The sequence below is a fragment of the Telopea speciosissima genome, chromosome 2 (genome assembly GCF_018873765.1).
Source record: "Telopea speciosissima isolate NSW1024214 ecotype Mountain lineage chromosome 2, Tspe_v1, whole genome shotgun sequence".
In the NCBI taxonomy this organism is placed as follows: Eukaryota; Viridiplantae; Streptophyta; class Magnoliopsida; order Proteales; family Proteaceae; genus Telopea; species Telopea speciosissima.
In genome coordinates, this window is record NC_057917.1 from 82,356,342 (window position 1) to 82,380,746 (window position 24,405).

Sequence of the window (24,405 nt, forward strand, 5' to 3'; positions counted from 1 at the left end):
GCAAGAGTGGCAGTGGTTAGGTTTTGGAGAAGCTTTATTTATAAAATTTTGGAAGCTCCAGTCGACAAATTTGGATCCAGGAATAAGTTGAAAAGGTGAAATTTTCGGAATAATTTGTTTTCCAAATTTATGAATTCGGTCAAAAAGCCTGTCAAAAAAGCGGAATATATGTAACTTAGCAAGAATAGCATACTATCAATCCATAAACCAAATCATCAATCCATTATCTAACTTGCAGAAGCAAATGCATCAACACACACAAATATCGGTCCAGTACAAAACATCAGTCCATAAACTGAAAAGAGGAGGGAGGATCTAAGAAAGAATCACATAGACAAAAGGGAAACCATTTATATGGGAAAATAATCTATTTTCTTGTGCACAAATTCTATAAAAATGTTAATGAAATTTAGAATATAACTTCCCTGACTAAGATGTTCATCCTCTTTCTTAAGATCTAATAATACATTTCATAAATAAATGACCCAAGAACCAGAACCAATTGTCTCAGAAATCATCAAAATATGTTAGAGAAGCTTCTACACTCGGTTGTCATTTACAAGTAAAACCTAAGTAATCGACTGTCTTACCCATTAGCAATAGGCTTACGGATTATGAACCCAAACAGAAATAAAACATCGCCCTATTTTGAACAGCCGGAAGTTGTTCAAGATCTCATCTGACCCAGAAAGAATTAACACCGAAATGAATGAGATGACTGACTGTTTATAGTTTCTAACACCAGAAACAGAGATTAAGAACTAAAATACCTGAAGAGAGTCTAGCTTACTAGAGTATTTCAATCAGAGAAGGGGGGGGGGGAAAGGAAATAGTGGTTTATGAACAGCCGGAGGTTGAGTTGCAGAGGCAGTCGACCGGTCGTAAGATTCTTCAAAGAGGCAGAGGGGGATTAATCAATCGGAAGAAAAGGACCGAGAGGGCTCAAGGCTCGCCAATGAGAGCGTACGCGGGGCATCGACCAGGAGGGGTGCGACCGTCATTTCAAATCCCTGTGTCTGGGCGTAGGGTTGCGCTCCCGACAGATTTTGTTAATCTGTTCTTTAATTAAACATGGAAAATTATATGCCCTTCCCCTGTACTTTGGCCTAATTACACCTTCTTTTTTTGCATTTTCCCCAATTACATACCCCTCCCTTCTATTTTGAAAAAAGTTTATTACACTCCTGCCGTTAGCATCCGTCTGTTAAGAACTGACGTGGTGTATATAGATTTTTCATAATCCCTAAACTAACCCTAATCCTTGCGAGATGACCCATTTACGCTTATGATTAAAAAGAAAAATAAGAAGGAAAAGAATGACTTGCCCTTTCTTCTAACTCTCAACTTCATCTTCAACCTCTGACCCTTGAAATCGCCGGCGACGATTAAGTATCTCATTCTTTTCTGACCGGTCGGAGAAAGATCAATGGAGATGATGCGAATGAGGACAAAGACCAAAGGGATGTCAGTCATGAACAGCAACTCAGGGGCGGTGGTGTCGGTGAACCAGAAGCTGTGCATTGGGAAGTCACACCAGGTGGAATGCTCGTACAGCAGCGGAATCCCGATTCTAGCAGAGCCTCTGTCGTCCCCACCATTAGAGTTAAGGTCAAATACGGCTCTTTTTATCACAAAATCTACATCAACTCTCAAGCTAATTTCGGTCAGTACCAAAGCTTCACTTATTTCCCAATCTTTTCTTCTTCTTTCCGGTACAACCCACTGTATTTTGAAATCATCTCATGGCTGAGCTGCTGCTTATCATTGCAGAGCTTCTTCTTGGTCGGTCTTACACCATTATAGGAGTTTTGGTCCTTTTAATGGTGGTCCACAGAGCCCTGGGTTCCCAATGAATGTCGTTGGTCCTCTCTGTTCACGAGAGCCTCTCTGCGTGAAAGTATAGGGACAAGAAAATTGGGTTTGACTTCATTACCAGAAAACTCAAGGAAGATAATCTATTTTTAATTTATTGTCCTCTTGAGGATCTAAGACATTAATGGAGTAGTAGAAGAAAGAAATGAACAGGGTGGGCTTGGTAGTATTTTCCTCCTGGGGAAGCACAGGAGCCAGTTGTCGCTGAAATTAGTCACATTTCACCCACCTAACCCCCTGTTCCGGATCACTAGTCCAATATCTCGCGTCAATCCTTTGGAGGGGAAGTTGCAGCAGGAAGGTCTCAGGAGATAGCGTGACTGAAAAGGTGGGAGGTTGCTGGAGGTCAGGGAGTTGCAGCCAGGGAGCTCGCCTTTGGCGTGGCGTTGGAGTTGCAGACAAATCAGAGCAGTACCAAACCCAGAAGAACAGACGAGTTGAAGAGGCAACCAAACAAGAGCCAGAACCATTACTGCCATCGTTTCCGATTCTCTCCCCTCTCCTCTCTTCAATTCTATTCTAGGGCCAGTAACCGATTAATGCAGAAAAACAATGGACAAAGTAGATAAATGGTAGTGATTAAAATAAGTGAGTATTAAGTTCACAGTGCTTCACAGATTCAGCACTGCAACCTTTTGCAAATCTGGAAATTAATCACCAGGTAAGTTTTCAATAAGGACTGATTGAGCTGTTGATGAACCAATTGATTAAGTTGGATGGTATCACTGCCGATAGAGATGTGAAAATGCAGGTACAAATGCTTGGAGGTCGTGGAAATGAACAAAGAACAAACCCTAATCGTTATCTTTTGTTAGAGATGATGAAAAGGGTAGAATTGGTATTACATTTTTAATATTTTAGTAAAAGGTATTATTGTCTGTTCAAACTATTAATTAACAGCATGTTAACACCATCAGTCAACAAAGGTCAAAGTGTAACTGAAGAAAATGCAGGGAAGGAAGATGTAATTAGACCAAAGTACAGGATAGGGGTATGTAATTTTCTCATTTAACATATGGGGAATAAAATCCTATTCGGTTGTGCAGGCTTAGTCACCACGCCAGACACAAAACCACCTTGGGGCGTTTGGAAAATCCACCTTATCGTTCTTTCTCCTTTAATATGTAAAGGGGAATAGAATGCTATCCGATCGTTTGCCTTGCGTTGCAACCATTTTCAGATGCCCAAGGCAACTTCGGTGCCTAAGCGTGGTTGCCACACTAAGCACAAAACAAAACTGGGTAGTTTTCTTTCTCTCATATGTAAATCATTTTGGAGAAAGAACGCTACCTAGGTGCATGTGGTGCATTACCCCCAGACACAAGAGAGTGAGAAATGACCATTGTGCCCTCATGGAAAGGTGAAAATTCCCATGGGTGCGGTGGTCATTTTCACATGCCCCTTGTCTAGGTGCAGGGACAGCACACCACACATGTCCAAGTAGAAAGAATGGGTGTGTACGGTGTGTGGCTCCTGCGCTCAGACACAAGGCAACACGAAATGACCGTTGTGTCTTCAGGGATTTCCATCTTTCCAAGGGGGTATGTCATTCATTTCTTGTGTTTGGGTACAGGGGTTGGCATCGCACACTAGCAAGTAGAGCTCTTTCTCCCTTATGGTCTCTACACAAGCATCTTTTGCCCAATGGGTGAGCACGCTTGGGTATCTATCTAGGGGGCAAAGACGTCATCTCACGATGCCCTGTGAGAGGGCGTAGGAAACACCACCAAGTAGACATCTTTTTCCCATTTTTTAAAATTATAAATACCTTACAAACCCCAGTACACCGAATATCATGATCCATAGTATGTATGTCCATTTGAATCATCATCATCCCTTTGAGAGGGAAAAAAAAAGAGAGCTAAAAAACCTGCATAAAATAGAGGTTGAAGAATGTTGGTCTCATCCTTCTCAGATTTCACTTTCTGGCCGTCAACTTTTCGATCAGCCATGGTGAATGTATAGGTCGTCCAAACCTACTTAACCAGCCAAAAAATTACCTTGATCGGACTAATATTGAGACAGATTGACAATGTATAAAGTTCTGAAATTGAGAAAACATGAAAATCTTAGTTTAACCAATTCCATTCAGACCTGCACCACTGCTTCAGAATAGTTCAAGAAATCGGAATCAGCCAGTTCCAATATCCTCCGATCCAATTCTTCAATCCATGATATGAAGGATATGCCAATAATGTTGCTTGAATTGTACACAACAATGTTCATCCTCCTTCAAGAGCAAGACAGCTCTGGATTTGCAAGCAGACTTTATCAGCATTCAGGGGTGAAGTTAGGATTTTCCCATTGGGCAGCCATGGATAAATTAGAAACCACAGCTTGAATTTTAAGAACGTAAAGATGAATTCCATTGTGAACCAAACTTGATCATTAAAAGTTGATAACCCATGGTGAGTTTTGATTTCCCCTTCAAACAAAAGATAATCAAACCTTAGGATCTTAACTCCATCTGAAGGAGTGTACCATAATCTGTTGGAAAAAGGTAAAAGATTCCTGTTCTGTTGTGGGCTTCAGATTGTCATCCTAGCTAAATTGAAAGTAAAGCAATATGATTACAACAACAAAACACTTCCTGACCAAAATTTATTTAAACAAGAACTTTTAGCCCCGTCTCCACAATTTATTCATGACAATTTTCTCTACTCTATCAGTAAATTACAAATCCTCTCTTTGATCAGCTAATTATATCCAGAAAAATCAAGCGATTACTAAAGCTGGCTTCTCAACATAGGTACAAAACAGAAGTATGTCAACCGCCCAAAATGAAACAGTTATATACTTTGGTTAGATCCATTCCTTTGGATTGATGCAGGCATCTAATAGTTTCCATTCTTCACTACCCTCTTCTGGTTGCTGCGAATAAAAAAAAATCTAGTTAGTTCAACAAACTTGATCATTACCAAACATGACCGGCCAGTTAAATAAAAAAAATTACATGGTCATATTCCCATCGCGCTGTGAGTGGGAGAGAAACAAGGATACTCTCAATACGGCCACCTGTCTTTAGTCCAAATGTTGTACCACGATCATAAACCTTCATAGTTCACAAACCAAATGGTCAAGTCGACATAATGCAAGAAAGTGTTAACAATATATCCTTCTCTGAAAGCCTTGCTAATAATAAATATGATTTCACATTCAAGGCAATAGTTATAGTGTTATACCAAATTGAATTCCACATAGCGTCCTCTTCGTAATTGCTGCCATTCCTTGTGCCGATCTGTAAATGGCATATCCTTCCGTCGCTCAATAATTGGTATGTATGCAGCTGCTACAGAATTTGCACATTCTGCAAGCAGAAATTGGGTGTCAAGGACATAGGCAATACAGAGGAACATTGAGTACAATAGTCCAAGCAATTACCAGATGCAAAGGCAAGAAGCATCTCTTGATCATAGTCATTAAGATCATCAAAAAATATTCCTCCAAGCCCACGTCTTTCACCTCGGTGCTGCAGGTGTTACCCACTAATGTTAGTTAATATTATCCATATACACTTTCTTTTTTTTAATGGGGGAGGGGGTTGGGGTTGTGGGGGAGAGGGGAGAAGGTTAGCTGCTCTTCAAACGGGAGCCATGATAGCCTTGCCCATTTCTGTCACATGGGATGATGCTTGACGTTCTGATATTCAATAGACGGGAAGTTTCTTAAATTATGCCACATTTCAGATTTGGTCATCTATTATAACTATTTTGCCCACCATATAGATTCTGATATCTGGCGATGTCGGATTGAACTGAAACATAACCCATGATTGGGCACCACCACTTGTCAGCAAGCTGAGCCAACCAATGGGCTTGCAACTGAGGCACAGCAGAATCCCCACCGCACCCCCTTTTCCCCTCCAATAGTGTTTCTAGCCTTTGGTCCCTCCTCTTCTACCTCAAACCGATCATTTCATGCTAGAAATATTAGTAACTGAAATGACCTTAAAGCAACAATTTATCCTATTCTACCCCCACATATACCAGTAGCAACACTTTCACTCAATCTATGGTTATGCTAAGCATCGTTGTCTAACTAGAATCCTGAAGAAAGGTCCAAAGCTGCAAGTGAAAAGCTGTCACATTATTCACTTATTCAGTGGATCTACTGGATTATACGCATATGCTTATCCACCAAGTGAGAGAACAAAGGACTTGTGTGGAAGCACAATGATTACTAGTTGTGACTGTGGAGCATTCAACGCCTGAGGGCATCATTTTGAGTCAATTCAGGCAACAATAGAAACATATACAAATCATTTCTTGAAAATCCTAACATGCCTTTTTTCCGTCAACAACCAAAAGGGATGCAATCGAAGTAGGGAAGGCAGATAAAGAATGGCTGAGGTTCAAAACTTCAAGGCAAGACAAACCCTATCATTGACAAACAAATCAAAAAGAGAAATTACACCAGCAGAGTAGTAACATCGTATAATAGGGCCAGATGACACCTACCCTCGGTTGGCTGACAGCCAAGTTTTCGGCTTTCATTGGAATCAGATGTTCAAACCTGGAAGCCAAGACAAAGGCCTCTCTTATACATGCAGATTATCACCTCCAGCCACTGCAGGGGACCCTCAAAAATTGCTGATGAAGTTATGATAATTGAGACACCCCTCCATTATAAATCACTTGTATCCAAGGAACTGATTTTAGGTTAAAGGGAAGAGCAAGGGCTTTTGCTCTAATAGAGCCAAAGTTGTACATCTAATCCAACTTCCCTACTAAATATGTTCATCTTAACAACAAACCCCCTTGTTTATGAACTTATTTAAAAAACAGAGTATGAAGCAAAGCCTCTCATAGACTAGTTTCAAATGAAAGAAAAACAAATAAAGTTTTTGCTTCCACACCAGCTAAAAAGAATAAAAATAATTAAACCATGTAAATATCATATGAAAGAAATTGTAGCAGAACGGGTGAATTGTAGGTATACCTTAATAAAGAAATAATCATCGCACCATTTCTTGAATCTGGGGTAGAAACTTGGATCAAATTTATCACAAGTATTTTTTTGAACCTACATGAGAAAAATTCATTTTAAGTTTCCTCCATCTGAAACATATATAAAATAGATTGAAGAGACCAAACATCTTTATCTCTTCTACTTAGTTAGGGCCTCAGTTTGTTGAACAATCTAAGCATGCTTAGTGAGTAAATCCTGACACTGTTCACATAAAAAACCTAGGTTTAGATTCGGCAGATCTCAAATCACTACCTGCCTGACCAACCAAAAGAGGGGAAGGAGAGATGAAAAGGAAAAATTGTAAGCTTTTGCAGGAAACTCATATTTAATTCCAACTCGAAGTCATGTAGGACAGGATTGAAGGTTTCAATTAGTCCCAAAACAGGATCTGAAATCAGGGAATAGATTCAGCTCGAAGGGAATAGGGATGGGATCATTGAATAGGTTAAGGAACAGGTTTAGGGTTAGGTTAGGTTAGGTGATGGAATAGGTCTTAAATAGTAGGGGATTGAAGGGGTTAAACCAAAACCAAAACCAAATCAGCAGCAGGTTTCCCCTTTGCCGATTTCAAAATTAGGAAAAAAAACTGGGGTTTTGGGAGTTTTGAGAGAAATTCAATGGCAGCCAATCTGCTGGGCAGATGAGGCAGAAACAGGGATCGAATGGAGGTCTTAGAGAGGGGAAGGTATGGTCAAAAGTTTGAAGAAACGTAATGGCTAGATAGAGCAGAGGACTGAGGGGACAGAATTAGAAGGTTGATTATAAAATAGAAACTAACCACAGATCTGGTCTGAGACTTGCAGCAGAGAGGTTTGAAGGTTGAAGACAACTTCTAATGGCTGTAGAACAGTTTTGGGATGAAGGAATCAAGTTGATAGCAGCCTCCCGGGCTTCACACCGCAAGGAGTTGACTGGATCGAACACCAGCCCCTTCCACCTTAGATCAAACACTAAGGAAACTCCATAGGAGCAAGCATGCAAACAGCAGCACAAAGTTGAGGCCAAAATCATGGGCTATTCAGCCCCTTGGGTTGCTTTATATAATATTAGAAAAGGGCTGCAGGGTCCACAATTAGAAAGTTTCCACTTGGTCCCCTTTGCTTGGAGTACAAGACACAATCAGTTTCTAAACTGATGTGAACTACAATTGTTGACAACTACTAATTATGAAAATAGAAAGTAACAAAATAGAAAGCAGCTAACATCATGTGATACCAAATCGTACTATGTAGCTAACATCATGTGATACCAAAACGTACTATGTATCAAGTATCATGTAATACCAAAACATACTATGTATCATGTAATACCAAAATGTACGATGTATCACGTGTATATACCCTATGAAAGTGTTTGACATCCTCCTCAAAGATATAAGCAGGAGTCAAATCCGTGCCTCCACCAAACCACCACTGTCTTGGTGCTCCAGGAGCATCTGTAGCACAATATTTTGAAGATATGTCACTGACAGTAGAAAATTAAAAAGCCTTTTGTTCAAGATTGTAGAACCAATATCATGTAAGGTAGCTTTTAAATTTTCCATATATATTATATTTGATAATATTCAAAAAAAAAAAAAGGAACTGGGAAATGGTTTCCACAAAAAATTTCAATGATTATAACCAGAAAGAAAACATACAGCAGTAGGCAGAAACTTGTTTTTTGAAAGTAAGAGAAGAAAATCAAAGGCGCTTTATATGAATTCATTCCAGCTGGTACGATATGTTTGTTAAAGTGAATGCAATTCAAGAGATTGTCTGCAATTGTTGTAAATACAACCATTCATTTCATTTAGCTAGAGCATTCTTCCAATATGTTTGGTGGAGTTCGCATTCAATTCTTGCAGAGATGCATTTGACCATCCAAACAACCAACCACCTTAAAAAGGGAAAGGGATGAAGTGCCCAGTGGATATTTCACTTGAATTTTCTTTCACATGTTCTATCTTGACAAATGTGCCATTATTTTTAAAGCTTCAAGTGCATCAGATTTGAGATCCCTAATCAACGTGCCCTATAATATGTTCAAAAGAATAATTATACTCTGTCCCTCCCCAAATAAGACCAGTAATGAATGAGACAGTATCAGATGGTTTTTTCGTTGGCAACGAGGAGCCTTATATTCAGCTACTTTTCGTTTGCCAACGGACATCTAAAAGGGAGTAGAAAACTGATGGCAGCGTGTAATCATGGCCAAAAATTGATGCAAGAATTGGGGATAGGACACTAACTTGGCCTCCTAGCAGCAGGATCAGGGCATGGAAGGGCACCATTATGGATGTGGCGTAGGATGTAGGCCATGAGATAAGGAGGAAGTTTTGGATGGCTAATTGTGTCCAAAAGAGTCTCTAAGCAAAGCTCCTCTAGTGTTGCATGCAACAGCAGGAAAGTGGACCTCTCTTGGTCACCCAAACTTATAAGGATTCAAACAATTAGGAATAGACATATTGATGGTTTTCTTTGCAAGATTGAATGAGAAAGCATCTCTGGATAGGGTTAAAGAAGGAAACAGCTGGAAACAGGATCACCAAGTCGTTTAATGTCAGATCTTTCTTTGTTGCCCTTCCAAACCTGGAAATTCCACAAGGCCTATGCAAGCTTATTTGGAGCCATATTCTTATTGCCTTATCCCTAGACTTTCTATAGAAGTGGTTAACAATGATTTGTTTTTTTTTTGGGCCTTCTAAAAAATCGACTCAACTATGTGAACATTAGTACCCTGTGAGTTGAAGATTGCAAACGTGTAAATACTTTTTCCTTCATTATTAAGTATGCAATCTCTGTTTGATAACATCTTTCTAGATCTTTACTGGAGCTAAGTTGCCAGCCTGTTTTGAAGAAACTGATTTAAAATCCAGGATTTCTGGCTGAAGTGAACATACTGTGGAAGATAGCTATATTTTTCATATGTTTCTCAAAAGCAAAGTAGATTCCTTAGAGGCATGGAAGCAGAAGCAAATAAGATACAACCCAACAAAATTTTTTGATAATTTTTCAAATGAATTGAGTTTAGTTTTTCCGGAGGGTTGTTCTCCCCACAGTTTCCTTCAACAACTGGTACTGTAGCAAGACCTAGATTTCATTAAAGCGAAACCTATCCATCCCTCCCCTCCCAAAAAATTTAAAAAAATAAAAAAGAACCTAAGCCTAAAAGCCTTGTTGCTAACTGCTGCTCCTGCTTACCAACCTCCTCTTCTTATCTCTTTATGATTTCTAACTTATACTGTAGACACACTGTAAACAAATATGTAACTCAATCTCCATTGCTATTTAAGTTGCTTACATTGTATTACATGAATCATACAGTTGAGTTTTGAGGACTGTTAGTGTGTAATTCAAGTTACCTATTGAGATCAGTACATTATAGGTTCTAGAAATTAAAACCCTAGTTAGGCTCTTCCTTGCATTCAAAAATTTATGGATCTATTTGTAAAACATACTAACCCTAATATCATACAAGTTTAAGCTTAATTCACTACTTCTTAATATTCTGTTCAATGTTTATTCAACTTCGCATCAAACTGATTTACAAGCTATCAAAAATACCAACCTGGTTTCTTAATTAAAGTAGTGCAGTATTAAGAATGACACATCACCCCTGTGGCCACCATAAATTTTCTCTCTTTCATTTCCTCTTTTTGAACCAATCTAAGAAAAAGATGGAATGCATTTCTGTATATGGACTTTGACATAAGGTCTTACAATATCTTAAACTAAAGACACTTTGAGCTTTGAGTATGTTACTCCCACAGTTACCTAGAGAACTAATCGTGCATTTCACCTGCTACTCTCATAGTTAAATAGAGAACTAAAGCATACCAAATTACAGATGATATATCAGAAAATGGATTCCAAAAACTTGTGATTGCTACAAATCCAAAAAGTAGTAGTAGGAATAGATACAGTTGTTCAAGGATTAGAAAAATATAACTTGCAGGTGGATCACCTTTTGGAGCATCTGTTTCAAAGTACCGATAGTTGAAGTGTAAAGTTGGTGCAAAAGGGTTCTTAGGGTGCAAAACCTGACAAATAAGAAAGAACAAAAAACAAGATAAAATTAGATAGGAGGAAGGATAGGAACACACATCATTGTGAACTTTGAAGTATTTGCAGCAAATATACTTCGGAATTCTGGAGCAATACATTGTATATCTATATCGTCTCATATGAATAAGGCAAACAAAATATGTCTAGAACTACTTCAATCTGCAAGTGAATTTACTCCTCTACCTACCGAGCTGATTCCGGCCGCAAAGAACGGTACAGGGCCAGGCTTCTCCGTGAAATTCTCACCCTTGGCAGCTCTATAAGCTTCCGGGGGCATCATTCCATACACAACAGAGACATTAACACCAGCTTTCTCCCACACGCCACCGTCCTGCAATACTCTGCTGATACCACCACCACCGCCGGCTCTCGACCACACATCCTCCTTGAACTTTCCGCCTCCATCAGCCGCCTCCACGGCCGCACAGATGCTATCTTGAGCATTTCTGATCATTTTCTCGAAGCGAGCCCTAATGGAAGACGATGGACCATCGGATTCACGGAGAAATGTATCCGGGCGTTCATTCTGTGGCGTCTCTTTCTCGATGGCTACTACTGATCTGACGGTTAAGCTGATTCGTTTGTTCATGGAGAGGGGTATTTTGATATATAAGTTTCTGGGGAAGAAACAAAGAGATTGGACTCCAATGATTGAAGAGGATGGAGAAGAAGCAGAGGAGGTAGTAGCATGAGAGGGATGAGGAACAGGAGTAGACGAAATAGATAGAATTGAGGTCGGCATTGGTTGGTGGAGAATGGAGAAGTTCGACTTTTTTGCAGAGACGAAGAAGAAGAACTGAAGAAGAAAAAGAAGAAGATAAGAATTTGTAAAATTCGGATGCCAATCCAAGGGCGAAGTATAAATGGGTGTAAACATGGCTCATTGCTTCATTGATTCGGATCCGACGGCTTAGTAAACCAACCATTTTATGGTCGTTGGCGTCAACAAGAAGAGGAACATTTCATAATTACATATCGTATAAATTGACGAAAGGAAAGAATTAATCAATTTTAATCTCTATAGAGAACTGATGCAGAAGAAGTGAAATTGAGAATTTGTCTCAGGCGTAAATACCCCGAAGAAGGAAGAACCATCCAAACTACAATTGGAATTCGGAAATGGTAGCTCGCAAGTTCGTCGTTCAACACAATGACTCTCTCTTCGATGTCGACTACGATACCGAAGATGGCTTCGAAGTCTCTTTCTCTCTTTCTTCTGTGAAAAGGTTTGTTTCTTAGTATGATACTGAAGCAAAACTCTATTTGTTCTTTTATCGTTTGCAGGTTCTCAAATTTCAGCTTTTCTCGCTCACCTCAATTCCGCCTGATGAACAGAAGGTATTATTTTTATTTCAAGCTTCTTTCTCTCTCTATGATTTTTGTTCATTATCGGTGACAATGACCAACTGTAATTGGTGATAAGAAGATCTTTGGAGGCGAGAATCTGCTCGTAAAGGACGACTCCGATCTTAATTCGGTCACTGATAAACTCCGATTAGTATCCACCGATGAAGTTCACGACAATGCCTTTGCACAATCTGATGATAAACTCCGATTATTATCGATTGAAGTGGACGAAGGTTCGTCAGGAACCGTTGCCAAGGATGACAATGCCTTTGCACAATCCGATGAGGAATTGGCTCGGATGCTTCAGGTAAGTACAGTTCGATCACTGATGGAGGCTTCAAATTTAAACAGAGAAAGGAAAAGATAAAAGAAATGATGAGACAACGTTTGGGTTTGGGCTTTGGCTTGGGTATTCAGGTTTTTTTTTGATAAAAGGCTTGGGTATTGAGTAATTGAGTTAAAGTTTTGATTTTTCTCTCTCCTCTCCCTTTTCTCTTAAATTTTAAGGCCGAGGAGGAAGCCCTTTTCTTCCAGCAGTTTCGTGCCAGTGAAGATAGGGGACAGTTCGAGCAAAGGATTCGGCCTTATGTTTCGCAGGTTCTCATGGTAATTCTAATTTCTTGATACACATCCCCCTCCCCCACCCCATTTTTTTGTTAGGCTGATACACATCCTTTCTTCCCGCTTTCTCCTTCAAGAATGTAGCATGATTTTAATTTGAATCTTCATTGATGCAGTACGAAGATCCAGTGCGCCAAGCAGCAGCTCGTAAAACGGTTCCAGTTGATGAACTTGAGGAGAAAGCAGTGGTTTCTTTAGCTAAGGTAGTGGTCTCTGGTCGCTTGCCTTACGTAGTTTCTGAAGTCTCTGTTTCAATGCCTACAATAACTTACTCATTTAGGAACGAACATGTGCATAAATGTGACAACAGGATTCAATTACATGTGATGTTTCATAATGACTAGCAAACGCTTAAAAAATTCCTCCAAATTGTGGTTGGAGTAACATCATCCTACATGTCCATGGCCATTATATTCCAGGAGATCATAAAGACATTCACTGATTTTTGTCTCCTAAAGATATTGGCTCAGGATGTTGAGTTTGACCACTGTTTTATGTCATGGAATTTTTGTGGCATGCTGTTTTGACTAACAATGTCACCCCGACAACTCAGGGATAGTTATTGACTCTGTTGCAAGATACACACTGAGTTTCAAACTTGGATACAAACATTTTTTAAAGTCTCTACATACCACCAGTTAAGCTGCTTTTTTGCCCATGGAAAGCAGTCTTGTAATAATATGATTGATTTGCTTTTTAGCAATCTATTTGGCAAGGATGTTCTATTATTTGTTTGTTAAGACTATACTTGCAAACATTGTATACTTCCAGATTACTTGGGAAGATGCATGGAGCACCCTCCTATTCTGGCAAGGAAGCGTTATGATTGTTTAATCATTTGGAATAACCTGAAAAACTCTGAGCAAACAAGGTGAAAATTTTGTGATGTTCACTATGCTGTGCCCACAGGTTTGATTTAAATCTGCTTGGAAGAAAATATCCCATGAACAGTCGATGAAAACTGATGCTTGGAATTTGCTAAATTTAGGTTTCATCTTTTTAGGTTTCTTGAACTTCTTACTTGTCTTGCCATCAGCCGAGTTGTGTATGCCTTGTCGATACTGCTGTTTGATTAAATTGTGCTGTTCTACTCCATCTTCCATTGTTGCTTTATCTTTCATTGAGGGCCTTAGTCTGCTACTCCACATATGGATGTTAACAGAAGTTGCGACTTGCAAAAGGATGTGGTGCTTGATTCTGAAAATAGATTGACATCTCAAACTTCTGCTTCTCTCTCTCTCTCTCTCTCTCTCTCTTGTTTATACGACTGTAACATTATCAAGGACTGGCTAAATAGCAGTGAAAGCTGAGTTATGTTGGTGGGCTCAAAATGCTATTGGTACATCATATAGTTGCTATTCCAAATTTCTTTCATTGGGCTTCTAATAATCAACTTCAACCTTTTTTTCTAGGAGGGGAACTTCAAACCTTCAAAAATTGAACAAGATCATGTGTTCCTACTGCAATTGCTGTTCTGGTTCAAACAGACATTCAGGTGCCTTTCATCTAGCTATTTCTCTCGTGAAATTATTGAAATTGAACATGTGGGATACAATTGAATACTGTGCTAAGTAATTTATGCTTATCTTCCAAGGTAAAACTAGTTTTCAACTCTCTGGTTCTCTATACAGCATGTTAGGCTTTCTAGCCTCTGATCTTTTTGTCTCCTGAAGCCATATCTAACGACATCCTCAAATTATTTGATTCTTTTTTCTGTCATCCTTCTTAGAGTCCATTTTATTCTTAATGAAGTTCAATCAAGTACAAGCGATTCAACATGTTTGGACCTTGTGTTCTTTTGAGTGCTGCAAAATCAATGTTAATTCTGGAAAACATCATATATGGATTTAGGTAAGAGATTTCCAGGCAAACCGCTTGGAAAGGATCTCTTGATAGCCCCCAAATATCAGCCACATGGCAATTTGGATGCAGTCCAATCTTTGTGGACATGTAGACCCCAGGTCCCTTGCTGTCATGTGAAGTTCAATAAATGCAGTTTGCCATGTCGCAAAATAAAGCATTGAAAAACTCAAGACTAGCAAGAGGGTGCATGGACCACTGAGGGGAACATAGACATACATGCGGAGGGTACATGATTGAATTTGGGTTTGAATTTTGACACTGCAATCCACACCATTCCCTAGATATTCAATGTTCAAAATTGCCAGAGAACTTTGACACCTGCAATTCACACCATTCCCTAGATATCCAATTATCAGAATTGCCATATCATCCCTCCACGTGGCACGAGGCATGCCGTCAAGAAATTCATTTCCATGTGGGCTGCTGGTGAAGTTTTCATTTATTCTTTTTTTACTTGTTACTACCATTTTCAGCAGGTTAATATTTATGATCAGTACACTTTCATTTCAAAGGGGATGCCTCTTTTGATCTTATTCTACTTGTTGAACTATTCCTCTATATGGTGAGGCTTTTTCTCAGAAAGTATCCATTTAATAATTAAGATTTATACCCTTTATATAGTGGAACTAGTCATGAAGCACACCAGCTGTCCAAAGTATTTTGTGGCGATTGCTACGGATACGGTCAATTCAGTATGAACACCAATAACAGTAGGCCAACTGAGGAGATCACACATGGTTATGGATATATTTATTATTTTATCAGGAAATCCTTAATATGCTGAAGTTTTCGTTCATTTTATCATCAAAGGTCCACAATGTGATTTTTGAGAAACTGGGACCATGTGCTTTCTGAGTTGTATGTCTCAGTGAGTATATCTTGGAGTAGCAATCGTAGTTACATGTTGAACAATACCTGATGGTGCATTTGTAATAGCACATAAGGAAATTCCAAATTGGTTTGCCTGATTCCATAGTATAATTTTGTGTTCTTGATGTCCTCTTTTTTACATTTTACTGCATTGTCTTTCATTCTACTAGAGGTTTACTTGTTCTTTTGTCCTACCATGCCTCTTATTAATTTCTTATTTCTTTGTGCCTAATAATTTTTGTAGGTGGGTTAATGCACCGTCTTGTGATGGTTGTGGTAGTGAAACCATAAATTGCGGCATGGGTGCTCCACTTCCTTCTGAAATTCAATTTGGAGGATCTCGAGTTGAACTTTATAGGTATGGTAGAATCTATGTTCATTTTAGTTATGGATCATATTATTGAGAATTTTTTATTTTTTATTTTAAGTTTGCCTGGTTGGAAATGTTAGTTACATGCTTTCTTTGAGGTCTTTGTTGTATATTTATTCCTCCTCATCTATATGCAGGTTGCTAAATGTCTTTGTTAGGGTTGGATTTTGGAATGTCTTTTTTTTTTTTTTTTGACTAAGTTGATGATCGTTGATGATATTAAGTCTCAACCAGTGGACTACTTCAAGCAGCTTTTCAGGCCCATTGCCATTGCTATCCCAGATGGCCTTCTCAATAAAATCAGCCCCTCCTCTCTCCATGGTATCCTTTAGGCAATCCCCTCAGAAACAAAAACTCTGACTACTGTCCCACTCTTTCAAGGCTAACAGAGCCCTTGGTCCGGATAGTTTCAGTATGGCTTTTTTTTTCCCCTTAATCTTATTAAGAGTTAAGACACTATCCAAGTGGATCTCATCAAGGCCTTGTAAAGATTTTTCTTTAATCCCAGTCAGATCAAAGGGTTTAACCATACTTTCCTTTGTCTCATTCCTAAGAAAGAAGGTGCTTCCTCTATGGAAGATTTCAGACCCATTGGCTGTTGCAATTTTCTCTACAAATTTATAGTCAAGGTCCTGACTAATAGGCTCAAGTTCGTGGTTGTTTCTGTTAAGTGGATCTGAATTAGAACTCTATGCTTGGATGATTAATTCATCCCAAGCACCTTCTTATTTATAAGAATAATAGAATAGTAAAATATGTACATGAGCAATGTGGGATTAAACCACATAATACAAAACTAATAAAATAACAAAGAAAAAGGTCCAGAATACCCCCCAGGGTATTCTAGCCATATATCTAACACTCCCCCTCAAGTTGGAGCATATATATATCATGCATGCCCAACTTGACTAAGATAGGGGAAACAGCTTGCTACTTAGTCCCTTAGTGAACACATCAGCCAGTTGATCAGTAGACTTCACAAAAGGAACACAAATGAGGCCGGCCTCAAGCTTCTCCTTGATGAAATGTCGGTCAACCTCCACGTGTTTAGTACGATCATGCTGGACAGGGTTATGAGCAATGCTAATGGCTGTTTTATTGTCATAATAAAGCATCATGGGAAGATGGATAGCAACACCGATATCCTGTAATAATCCTCTAAGCCACAGAAGTTCACAAATTCTTGGGCCATCGCACGAAACTCGGCTTCAAGACTGGACCTGGCCACAACATTTCGCTTCTGCTACGCCATGTGACAAGGTTCCCACCAACAAAGGAACAGTAACCAGAGATAGATTTCCTGTCAAGAGAACCAGCCCAATCGGCATCAGTATAGGCTTCAATCTTAAGGTGACCGGTGGGAGATAGAAGGATTCCCTTTCCCAGAGCAAACTTCAAATACCTCAAAATACGACGGACTGCATCCATATGAGAGGAATAGGGATCATGCATGAACTGGCTCACCAAACTCACAGCAACTGCAATGTCAGGTCGTGTGTGAGAAAGGTAGATTAACTTGCCCACTAACCGCTGTTAAATACCCTTGTCAACAGGCTCACCCTCTTTCTCCCTAAGTTTTGTAGTAGCTTCCATAGGAGTATCTGAAGGATGACAGCCTAGCAGCCCTGTGTCAGTCAATAGATCAAGGGCATATTTTCTTTGAGAAAGAAAGATGCCCTTTGAAGAGCGAACAACTTCTATCCCTAGAAAATATTTCAGAGGACCAAGATCTTTGACCTCAAACTCACGGCCAAGGAGGAGCTTCAAATCCTTGATAGCATCACCATCATTACTAGTGACCACAATATCATCCACATAGACTATGAGAAGAGTTACCTTGTCACCAACTCGTCTGATCAGCAAAGTGTGATCAGCATTACTCTGCCTATAACCTGCTGAAATCATAGCCTTGTGAAATCTGCCAAACCATGCCCTAGGTGACTGTTTCAGCCCATAAAGTGCACGCTTCAGTCTACAGACCTTGCCCTTGGTCCTGTCATCAGAGAAGTCTGGTGGAATGTCCATATATACCTCCTCCTCAAGCTCCCCATGGAGGAAGGCATTCTTGACATCTAACTGTTGAAGATCCCACCCAAGATTTATAGCACAAGATAACAGCACCCGGACAGTGTTGAGCTTCGCCACTGGTGTAAAGGTCTCCTGATAGTCAACTCCATAAGTTTGAGTGAACCCCTTTGCAACCGGACGTGCCTTATATCGATCCACGTAACCATCGCCTTCTGTTTGACCACGAAGACCCATCTACATCCAACTGGTTTCTTTCCCGGAGGAAGAGTCACAAGCTCCCATGTATTATTTTTATGTAGTGCTCTCATTTCTTCCAACATTGCTGCCTTCCACTTTCCATCTGTAGATGCTTCCTACCAAGTTTTAGGAATCGAAACAGAAGAAAGAGAAGATACAAAAGCACGAAAAGATGGAGAAAGAGAGCTATAAGAAACAACACGAGATATGGGATGTAAAGTACAAGTCCTAGTACCTTTGCGGTGAGCAATAGGTTGGTCGGAAGAAGAGGGATTACCAGGAGATGGAGGATCTGGATCTGGAGCCGGCAAGTGGATGGGTATTGGTGCTAAAGTGGATTGCAATTGCCCTCTGTTGGTTCTGCCCCTTGTGTAGGTAAGTATGTTGGAATTGTCAATTCTCTTCTGAAATTCACCAATAGTTCTCTGGACTGGAGTCAGCTCCCCCTGAATAGGAACATTAACAACACTATTTTCTGTGGTCTCCCCCTATAAAGGATTCCCATTAGGTGAGGGAGGAACAGCCGGAAGAGGTTGGACATCATCCAAAGGAGGTGGAGCATCAGTCAAAGGAGGCTGGGCAGCAGCCGTGGGTGCCGTCAAAGGAGGCTGGACAGCAGCCAGAGGAACCTCTAGTGGAGGAATCTCAAAGGGCACATCTTCACTAGAACTCTCCCCTTGAAGAGGTGGTGAAGAATAATAAGAAAGGGGCTCATGGAAAACAACATCCATACTCACCAAGGTACGACGGGAAGGGGGATGGTAACACTTATAACCTTTCTGGGTTGGAGAATAACCCAAGAAAATACAACGGAGCCCACGAGGCTCAAGCTTGCCTGGAGATCTGGTATCCCTAGCATAACACACACACCCAAATACTTTGGGAGGGACAATAAAGGAGGAATGGCCCAGTAAAATATCAGAGGGGGTACGGGAATTAAGAACCCGAGAAGGGAGCCTATTGATGAGATAGGCGGCAGTGAGAACCGCATCCCTCCAATATTGAGAAGGAACATTCCTCCCAAACATCAAAGCCTGGGCCATTTCCAACAAATGGCGGTTTTTTCTTTCTACCACACCATTTTGGGCAGGGGTATCAACACAACTAGTTTGGTGAATAATGCCATGATCAGCCAAATATTTTTGAAATTGTGATTCAGTAAACTCGGTTCCATTATCACATCTCAATATTTGGAGAGTAGCTTGGAACTGAGTTTGAATCATCTTATGAAAATGCTGAAAACATGAGAAAACCTGATTTTTAGTGTGCAAAAGATATACCCAAGTGTTCCGAGAATGACAATCAATAAAAGAGACAAACCAGCGATGACCAGAAATAGAGGGCTTGCGACTAGGGCCCCAAACATCAGAATGTACCAAATTAAAACAAGAAGAACTCCTTTTATTTGAAATAGGACAATTTGAACGTGTCTGTTTGGCCAGAACACAAGCCTCACAAAAAAAGTCATCCTTAGTATGTAGGGTGACCAAACTAAGAAATAAATGAGCTAAAATTCCGAAAGGGGGGTGACCTAACCGAGAGTGCCACTGGTAAAGTTCAGAAGAGACCAAGGAGTTCTGATGCAGCGGAGAAGGCAATGGTGGTGGAGAGAAGCGACCGTCATCAAGCAGGTACAAGCCACCATACACTTTACCCAATCCAATCGTCTTCCCAAAGGCCAGATCCTGAAACACACAATGAGATGGAAAAAAAGTGACTTTGCAGTTAAGATCACGAGTAATACTACTAATGGAAAGAAGGTTAGTAGTAAAATTAGGAATATGTAAAACAGAAGACAAGGGAAGAGAGGAAGTGCAGTTGATGAGTCCTTTTCCAGATATTGAAGAAAGGGACCCATCAGCCACTTTGACCTTATCTTTCCGAAGTGGGAGAATATCGTGAAGCATGACTAGAGGAACCGGTCATATGATCGTAGCTCGAATCTATGATCCAAGGATGGGAAGCCATAGAAGCACAATGACCTACAAATGGAATACCTGACCGGGCAAAGTGTGAACCTGAAGGAGGCGAGGAATTGGCGTGGCGATGTAGTAGAGGCGGTGGCGAAGTCCGAGCATACGTAGGAGGGCTGTAGATCATCACAGGATAGACCGATGTCGATGGAGGAGTTGCGATATGATCTCGATCGATGGGCCTTGGTCTTTGTCTTTATCTTTGTCTTGGCAGCCCTTTTAGCTTCAAAATCAGCCGGTTTCCCATGAAGTTTCCAGCACTTCTCCTTGGTGTGGTAAGGTTTGTGACAGTACTCACAAACAATAGACCCTGTAGTAGAATCACCAAGAGAAGCAATGCCACTAGGTGCAGGAGTGGCAGGGGCAGCAGCCTGGAGAGCTGATCTATCAGTAATAGGAGGGTGCAACATGGCAGCCCTACGGTTTTCTTCAGAGGAGACTAGGGCATATGACTGTTCAAGTGTGGGAAAAGGCTTGTGACCCAACACTTGAACCCAAATCTGATCATACTCCACATTTAATCCTGCCAAGAAATCATAAACCCTGATTTTGTCCATGTGTTGCTTATAAGAAGTAATATCTGCAGCTGTACTTGGATGAAAATCAGAAAAATGGTCCAATTGCTGCCAAAGGCTGCGCAAGGTAGCATAGTATTTAGAGACTGTCAATTCTCCCTGAGTAGTGTGAAGGACCTTCTTCCTGATTTCATATACCTGGGCATCATTGCCAAGCTGTCCATAAGTCTCCTTGCAAGCAGCCCAAATTTTCGAGGCTGTATCAAGGAGAAGAAAATTGTGTTGTAGATCTGTAACCATAGAACCAATCAAGTAGGACATAAGAACTCCATTGTTGGCAAGCCACTTGTCTTGAGCAGCCCCAACCTCAGTAGGCATAGCAGTGGATCCCCTAATATGACCAGTAAGGCCACGGCCAGCAATGGCAAAGGAGGCAGACCTAGACCAAAGTAGGTAATTGGTGCCATCCAACTTGATTGGATTTGGACAGAAAGTATGATACTCTGGTTTGCTGTTTCCATCACCAACATAAGTAGCAGTCGAATCCACAGAGTCACCCATGGAGACAGTGAAGAATCCCAAATCGGAGAAGAGGGCTGTTGTGAAGAGAAAACCAAGAACACCTCCAAGTTAAGGGCTGAAACAAGGATGAAAGCCCTCTAATAATGAAGGAATAAGTGTCTCCAAGAATCAGCAACAGTAGCCAGAGAAAACCTTGAGATCGATATTTTCAGGGTTTTGAAAAAAACCCTGAAATTGCTGAAATCGATAAGATGATGTGAGGCCTGAAAAATGACTGTATGAGGCTGAAATTGCAGTCGAAGGACACTTGAACAGATGTGAAGCACTCCTCAAAAAATCAGAATTAACTGATAAGTGGAACCCCAAGATCGACAATTGTCAGGGTTTTGAAAAAACCCTGAAAGTGTGAAGAGATATCGATCTTGAGGGCTGGAACTTGATGTAGCTTGATGTAAGTGCTGGAATACTGATCTGCCACAGGTCTGAAGCTCCAATATAGTGAACAAAATCCTTGTAATATAGTGTGAATCTGTCCAATGAAGGCTGAAGTCTTCAATATTCGCAGCAAAGGAGGGCAGCACCTTATCGATCAATTCTTCATATCATGAAGTGAGGTAACAAGGGAGGGCAGCAGCTGGATCAATAGATCACCTCATCAGTGCTGCCCGATGGGACAAAGAAGAACAATGCAAAACAGAGGAAAGAAGAGGAGAGAAGAGAACAGAAGAGAGATCGAGAATTAGAGAAGGGGAGGGAATCGTGGATGGTTCTAATTCATAACCAGCTCTGATACCATGTTAAGTGGATCTGAATTAGAACTCTATGCTTGGATGATTAATTCATCCCAAGCACCTTCTTATTTATAAGAATAATACAATAGTAAAATATGTACATGAGCAATGTGGGACTAAACCACATAATACAAAACTAATAAAATAACAAAGAAAAAGGTCCAGAATACCCCCCACTGTATTCTGGCCATATATCTAACAGTTTCTTTGGTCAGTGACAACCAATCGACCTTCAATTCTTGGTCGAAGTATTTCTGACAACATCCTTCTCTGTAATGAGATTGTCAAATTTTGATAGAAAGGTTTACTCCCCTGCTGCCCTTATAAAGATTGATATCCATAAAGCTTTTGACTCCTTGAGATGGGATTTTATTGTCAATGTCATACACAAAATGTCTTTTCTCCCTGCCTTCATCAACGAGTTTTCTCACCGCATTTCTTCTCTCCACATCTCGGTGCTTGTCAATGATAGCCCTACTGTTTGCTTTGCCTCTTCTATGGGCATCTAGTAGGGTTGTCCTCTTTCCCCCTACATCTTCACTTTAGCCCTCGAAATCCTTTTGTAGAAGTATTCAATCCTGCATGGACCAACAGCTTATTATTCCACTTCCAAATTGCAAGGCCTTAAAACTCTCCCACCTAGCCTTTGCCAATGAACCCCGATTAACCTTGTTCATTCCCTGGCGCAAATTGGTATGGTTCGAGTCCCACATTCTTCAACATCTTCACTACTTGGCGGGTCCTCTCCCATTGCATCCCAACGCAGACTTTCTGATGCGGAATTGATCCATACCTGGCCCATATTATGGGATTATTTAATCCCAATTACCCAGCCTATTTTCTGCCAAAGGATAGCTATTGGCCAGCCTTATTTGGGGGGGAGAGTATAGCTATCGATCTTGCTGATTTGAAGGGGGAGTAATTCCAGGTCAACCAGTTTTATTTGGAGAAATATTTTCTAGATCTTACTGCCATTGAGCTTGCTGATTTCAAGGAGATATTTCCATAATCGAGTGCTGCCCAGTTCCAGTTGAATTTTGGAATTTTGTCCAAAGATTAGCTATCGAGCTTGCCTATTTGGGAGGATATCGACCAACAGTTAAAGGAGAAGATAATTCCCAGATCTCGTGGGCCCCCATGACCAGCTGGTGAAGATCAAGTGGAGACCAATTTGACAGCTTGCATAGGCTATTATTTATTACTCACATGGGGGGGGGGGGTTAGTTTCTATTTCATTAGTTGTTTTATGTAAGGGAGAATGTTCTCTGTGCCAAGCGCCCAGACACATGGGGGTGGGCGCAATGAGCACCCTGCCCCCCTGAGTGGCAGGCCCATGTGTCTGAGCGCAGCCTACGCTGCGGTACAGGGAACTTGAGCCCTTTATGTAATTAGTAGTTTCCTTTTCTAGGATTCTTTATCTGTTAACTAATTAGATTGGGACTGGGTTGCTTTGTAATTAGTTTTTAATCAGGAAAAGGTCTAGAGAGCTGTAACTGATTTCAATAATATAAATAAAGGAGTAGGCTTCTGTATTGGCAGCCAACAAGATTGAGAAAAAAGCATAGCTTTGGGCTTTGCTCTATGAGAGAGTATGGTGAAATGCCATTGGTGAGAGATCAAAATACGGTGAGAGGTTGTGGGTGAGACCCCGAGGATGAGAGAGACTACCCTATCTTCTTCTTCCCTTCTTTGGTTTCTTGTTTTTATCTTATTCTAAAATTTCCTGCAAATCTGAGAACTGATTGAAGTATTTACTGTTGTTTGTGATCCTCTTGTGGAATGGTTATCACTTGTGACTGGTCTACATTACTTTCCTTATTCAGAGGCAGATCCCCACCCCCTCCTTTTTGCTGCCTTTGTTGGAATGCCAATAAAGATGTTGACCATCTCTTCTTCTGCTGCCCCTTCTCCTCCACAATTTGGAATGATTCCTTTCTAGATGCTGACCCCAAAGAAGAAGAATTTCGCCCTTCAAGGAAGAATGAATTTGGGTGGACATGTTCTTTGGTGGTAACTCAGTTTGTGATCATGTCGGTAAGCCTGCTTTTGGAGTCGCTATTTATTACATTTGGATGGAGATCAATCTCCGAAGATGGACTTCCAAATCAAGATCCTTCCAGCAGATTTGGGAGCTTATTCTCTTTGATGTCAGAAGCAAGTTGTCCATGGCCCCCTCTAAATGTGTAGACTCTCCTAGAAATAGGCTCATTGTTGCCTCTTGGGGCTCTCCCCCACTTGTTGTAGTGTTGGGGGAGGCTCTGTATTGTTGTATTTGCTGTTTGTTTATTCCCCCCCCCCCTTTTCTTCTTGGGGGCCTCCTGTTTCTCTTTCCCCTTTTAGTAATGAGTTTTTCATTCACCCAAAAAAAATATAAAGAATTTT

The 24,405-nt window shown here is 40.5% G+C and overlaps 2 protein-coding genes and 1 long non-coding RNA gene across 4 annotated transcripts in view; 1 reads left to right on the forward strand and 2 right to left on the reverse strand.

Moving 5' to 3' along the window:
* Positions 1–19,565, reverse strand: LOC122652855. The gene is made up of 3 exons (XR_006331656.1): positions 19,553–19,565; positions 771–785; positions 1–148 (listed from the first exon to the last, which is right to left on the reverse strand). It is a non-coding gene; the product is annotated as an uncharacterized LOC122652855 (long non-coding RNA).
* LOC122652852 (oxygen-dependent coproporphyrinogen-III oxidase, chloroplastic-like) lies at positions 4,479–11,635 on the reverse strand. The gene is made up of 8 exons (XM_043846732.1): positions 11,074–11,635; positions 10,786–10,861; positions 8,181–8,275; positions 6,811–6,894; positions 5,254–5,341; positions 5,055–5,179; positions 4,826–4,924; positions 4,479–4,743 (listed from the first exon to the last, which is right to left on the reverse strand). The coding sequence occupies exons 1-8, from the start codon at positions 11,626–11,628 to the stop codon at positions 4,675–4,677; spliced, it is 1,191 nt and encodes a 396-aa protein (XP_043702667.1). The 5' UTR covers positions 11,629–11,635; the 3' UTR covers positions 4,479–4,674.
* Positions 11,925–24,405, forward strand: part of LOC122652851 (peptide-N(4)-(N-acetyl-beta-glucosaminyl)asparagine amidase) — a 23,908-nt gene continuing 11,427 nt past the window's right edge. The window contains exons 1-8 of one of the 2 annotated variants that reach the window (XM_043846731.1): positions 11,925–12,083; positions 12,171–12,224; positions 12,313–12,400; positions 12,458–12,540; positions 12,741–12,839; positions 12,971–13,057; positions 14,267–14,349; positions 15,832–15,945. In XM_043846731.1, the coding sequence (XP_043702666.1) occupies positions 12,006–12,083; positions 12,171–12,224; positions 12,313–12,400; positions 12,458–12,540; positions 12,741–12,839; positions 12,971–13,057; positions 14,267–14,349; positions 15,832–15,945 (686 nt within the window). In that variant the 5' untranslated portion in view covers positions 11,925–12,005. Of the gene's footprint in view, positions 12,084–12,170; positions 12,225–12,312; positions 12,541–12,740; positions 12,840–12,970; positions 13,058–14,266; positions 14,350–15,831; positions 15,946–24,405 lie in introns of both variants that reach the window. The other variant, XM_043846730.1, reaches the window with a different exon arrangement.

Coding starts and splice junctions, on each gene's coding strand:
- LOC122652852 (XM_043846732.1), bottom strand. CDS start 11,628: ATGCCGACCTCAATTCTATCTATTTCGTCTACTCCTGTTCCTCATCCC. Junction 10,862..11,073: donor TTGCGGCCGGAATCAGCTCG/GTAGGTAGAGGA, acceptor CTTATTTGTCAG/GTTTTGCACCCTAAGAACCC. Junction 5,180..5,253: donor GCTTCTTGCCTTTGCATCTG/GTAATTGCTTGG, acceptor TTCTGCTTGCAG/AATGTGCAAATTCTGTAGCA.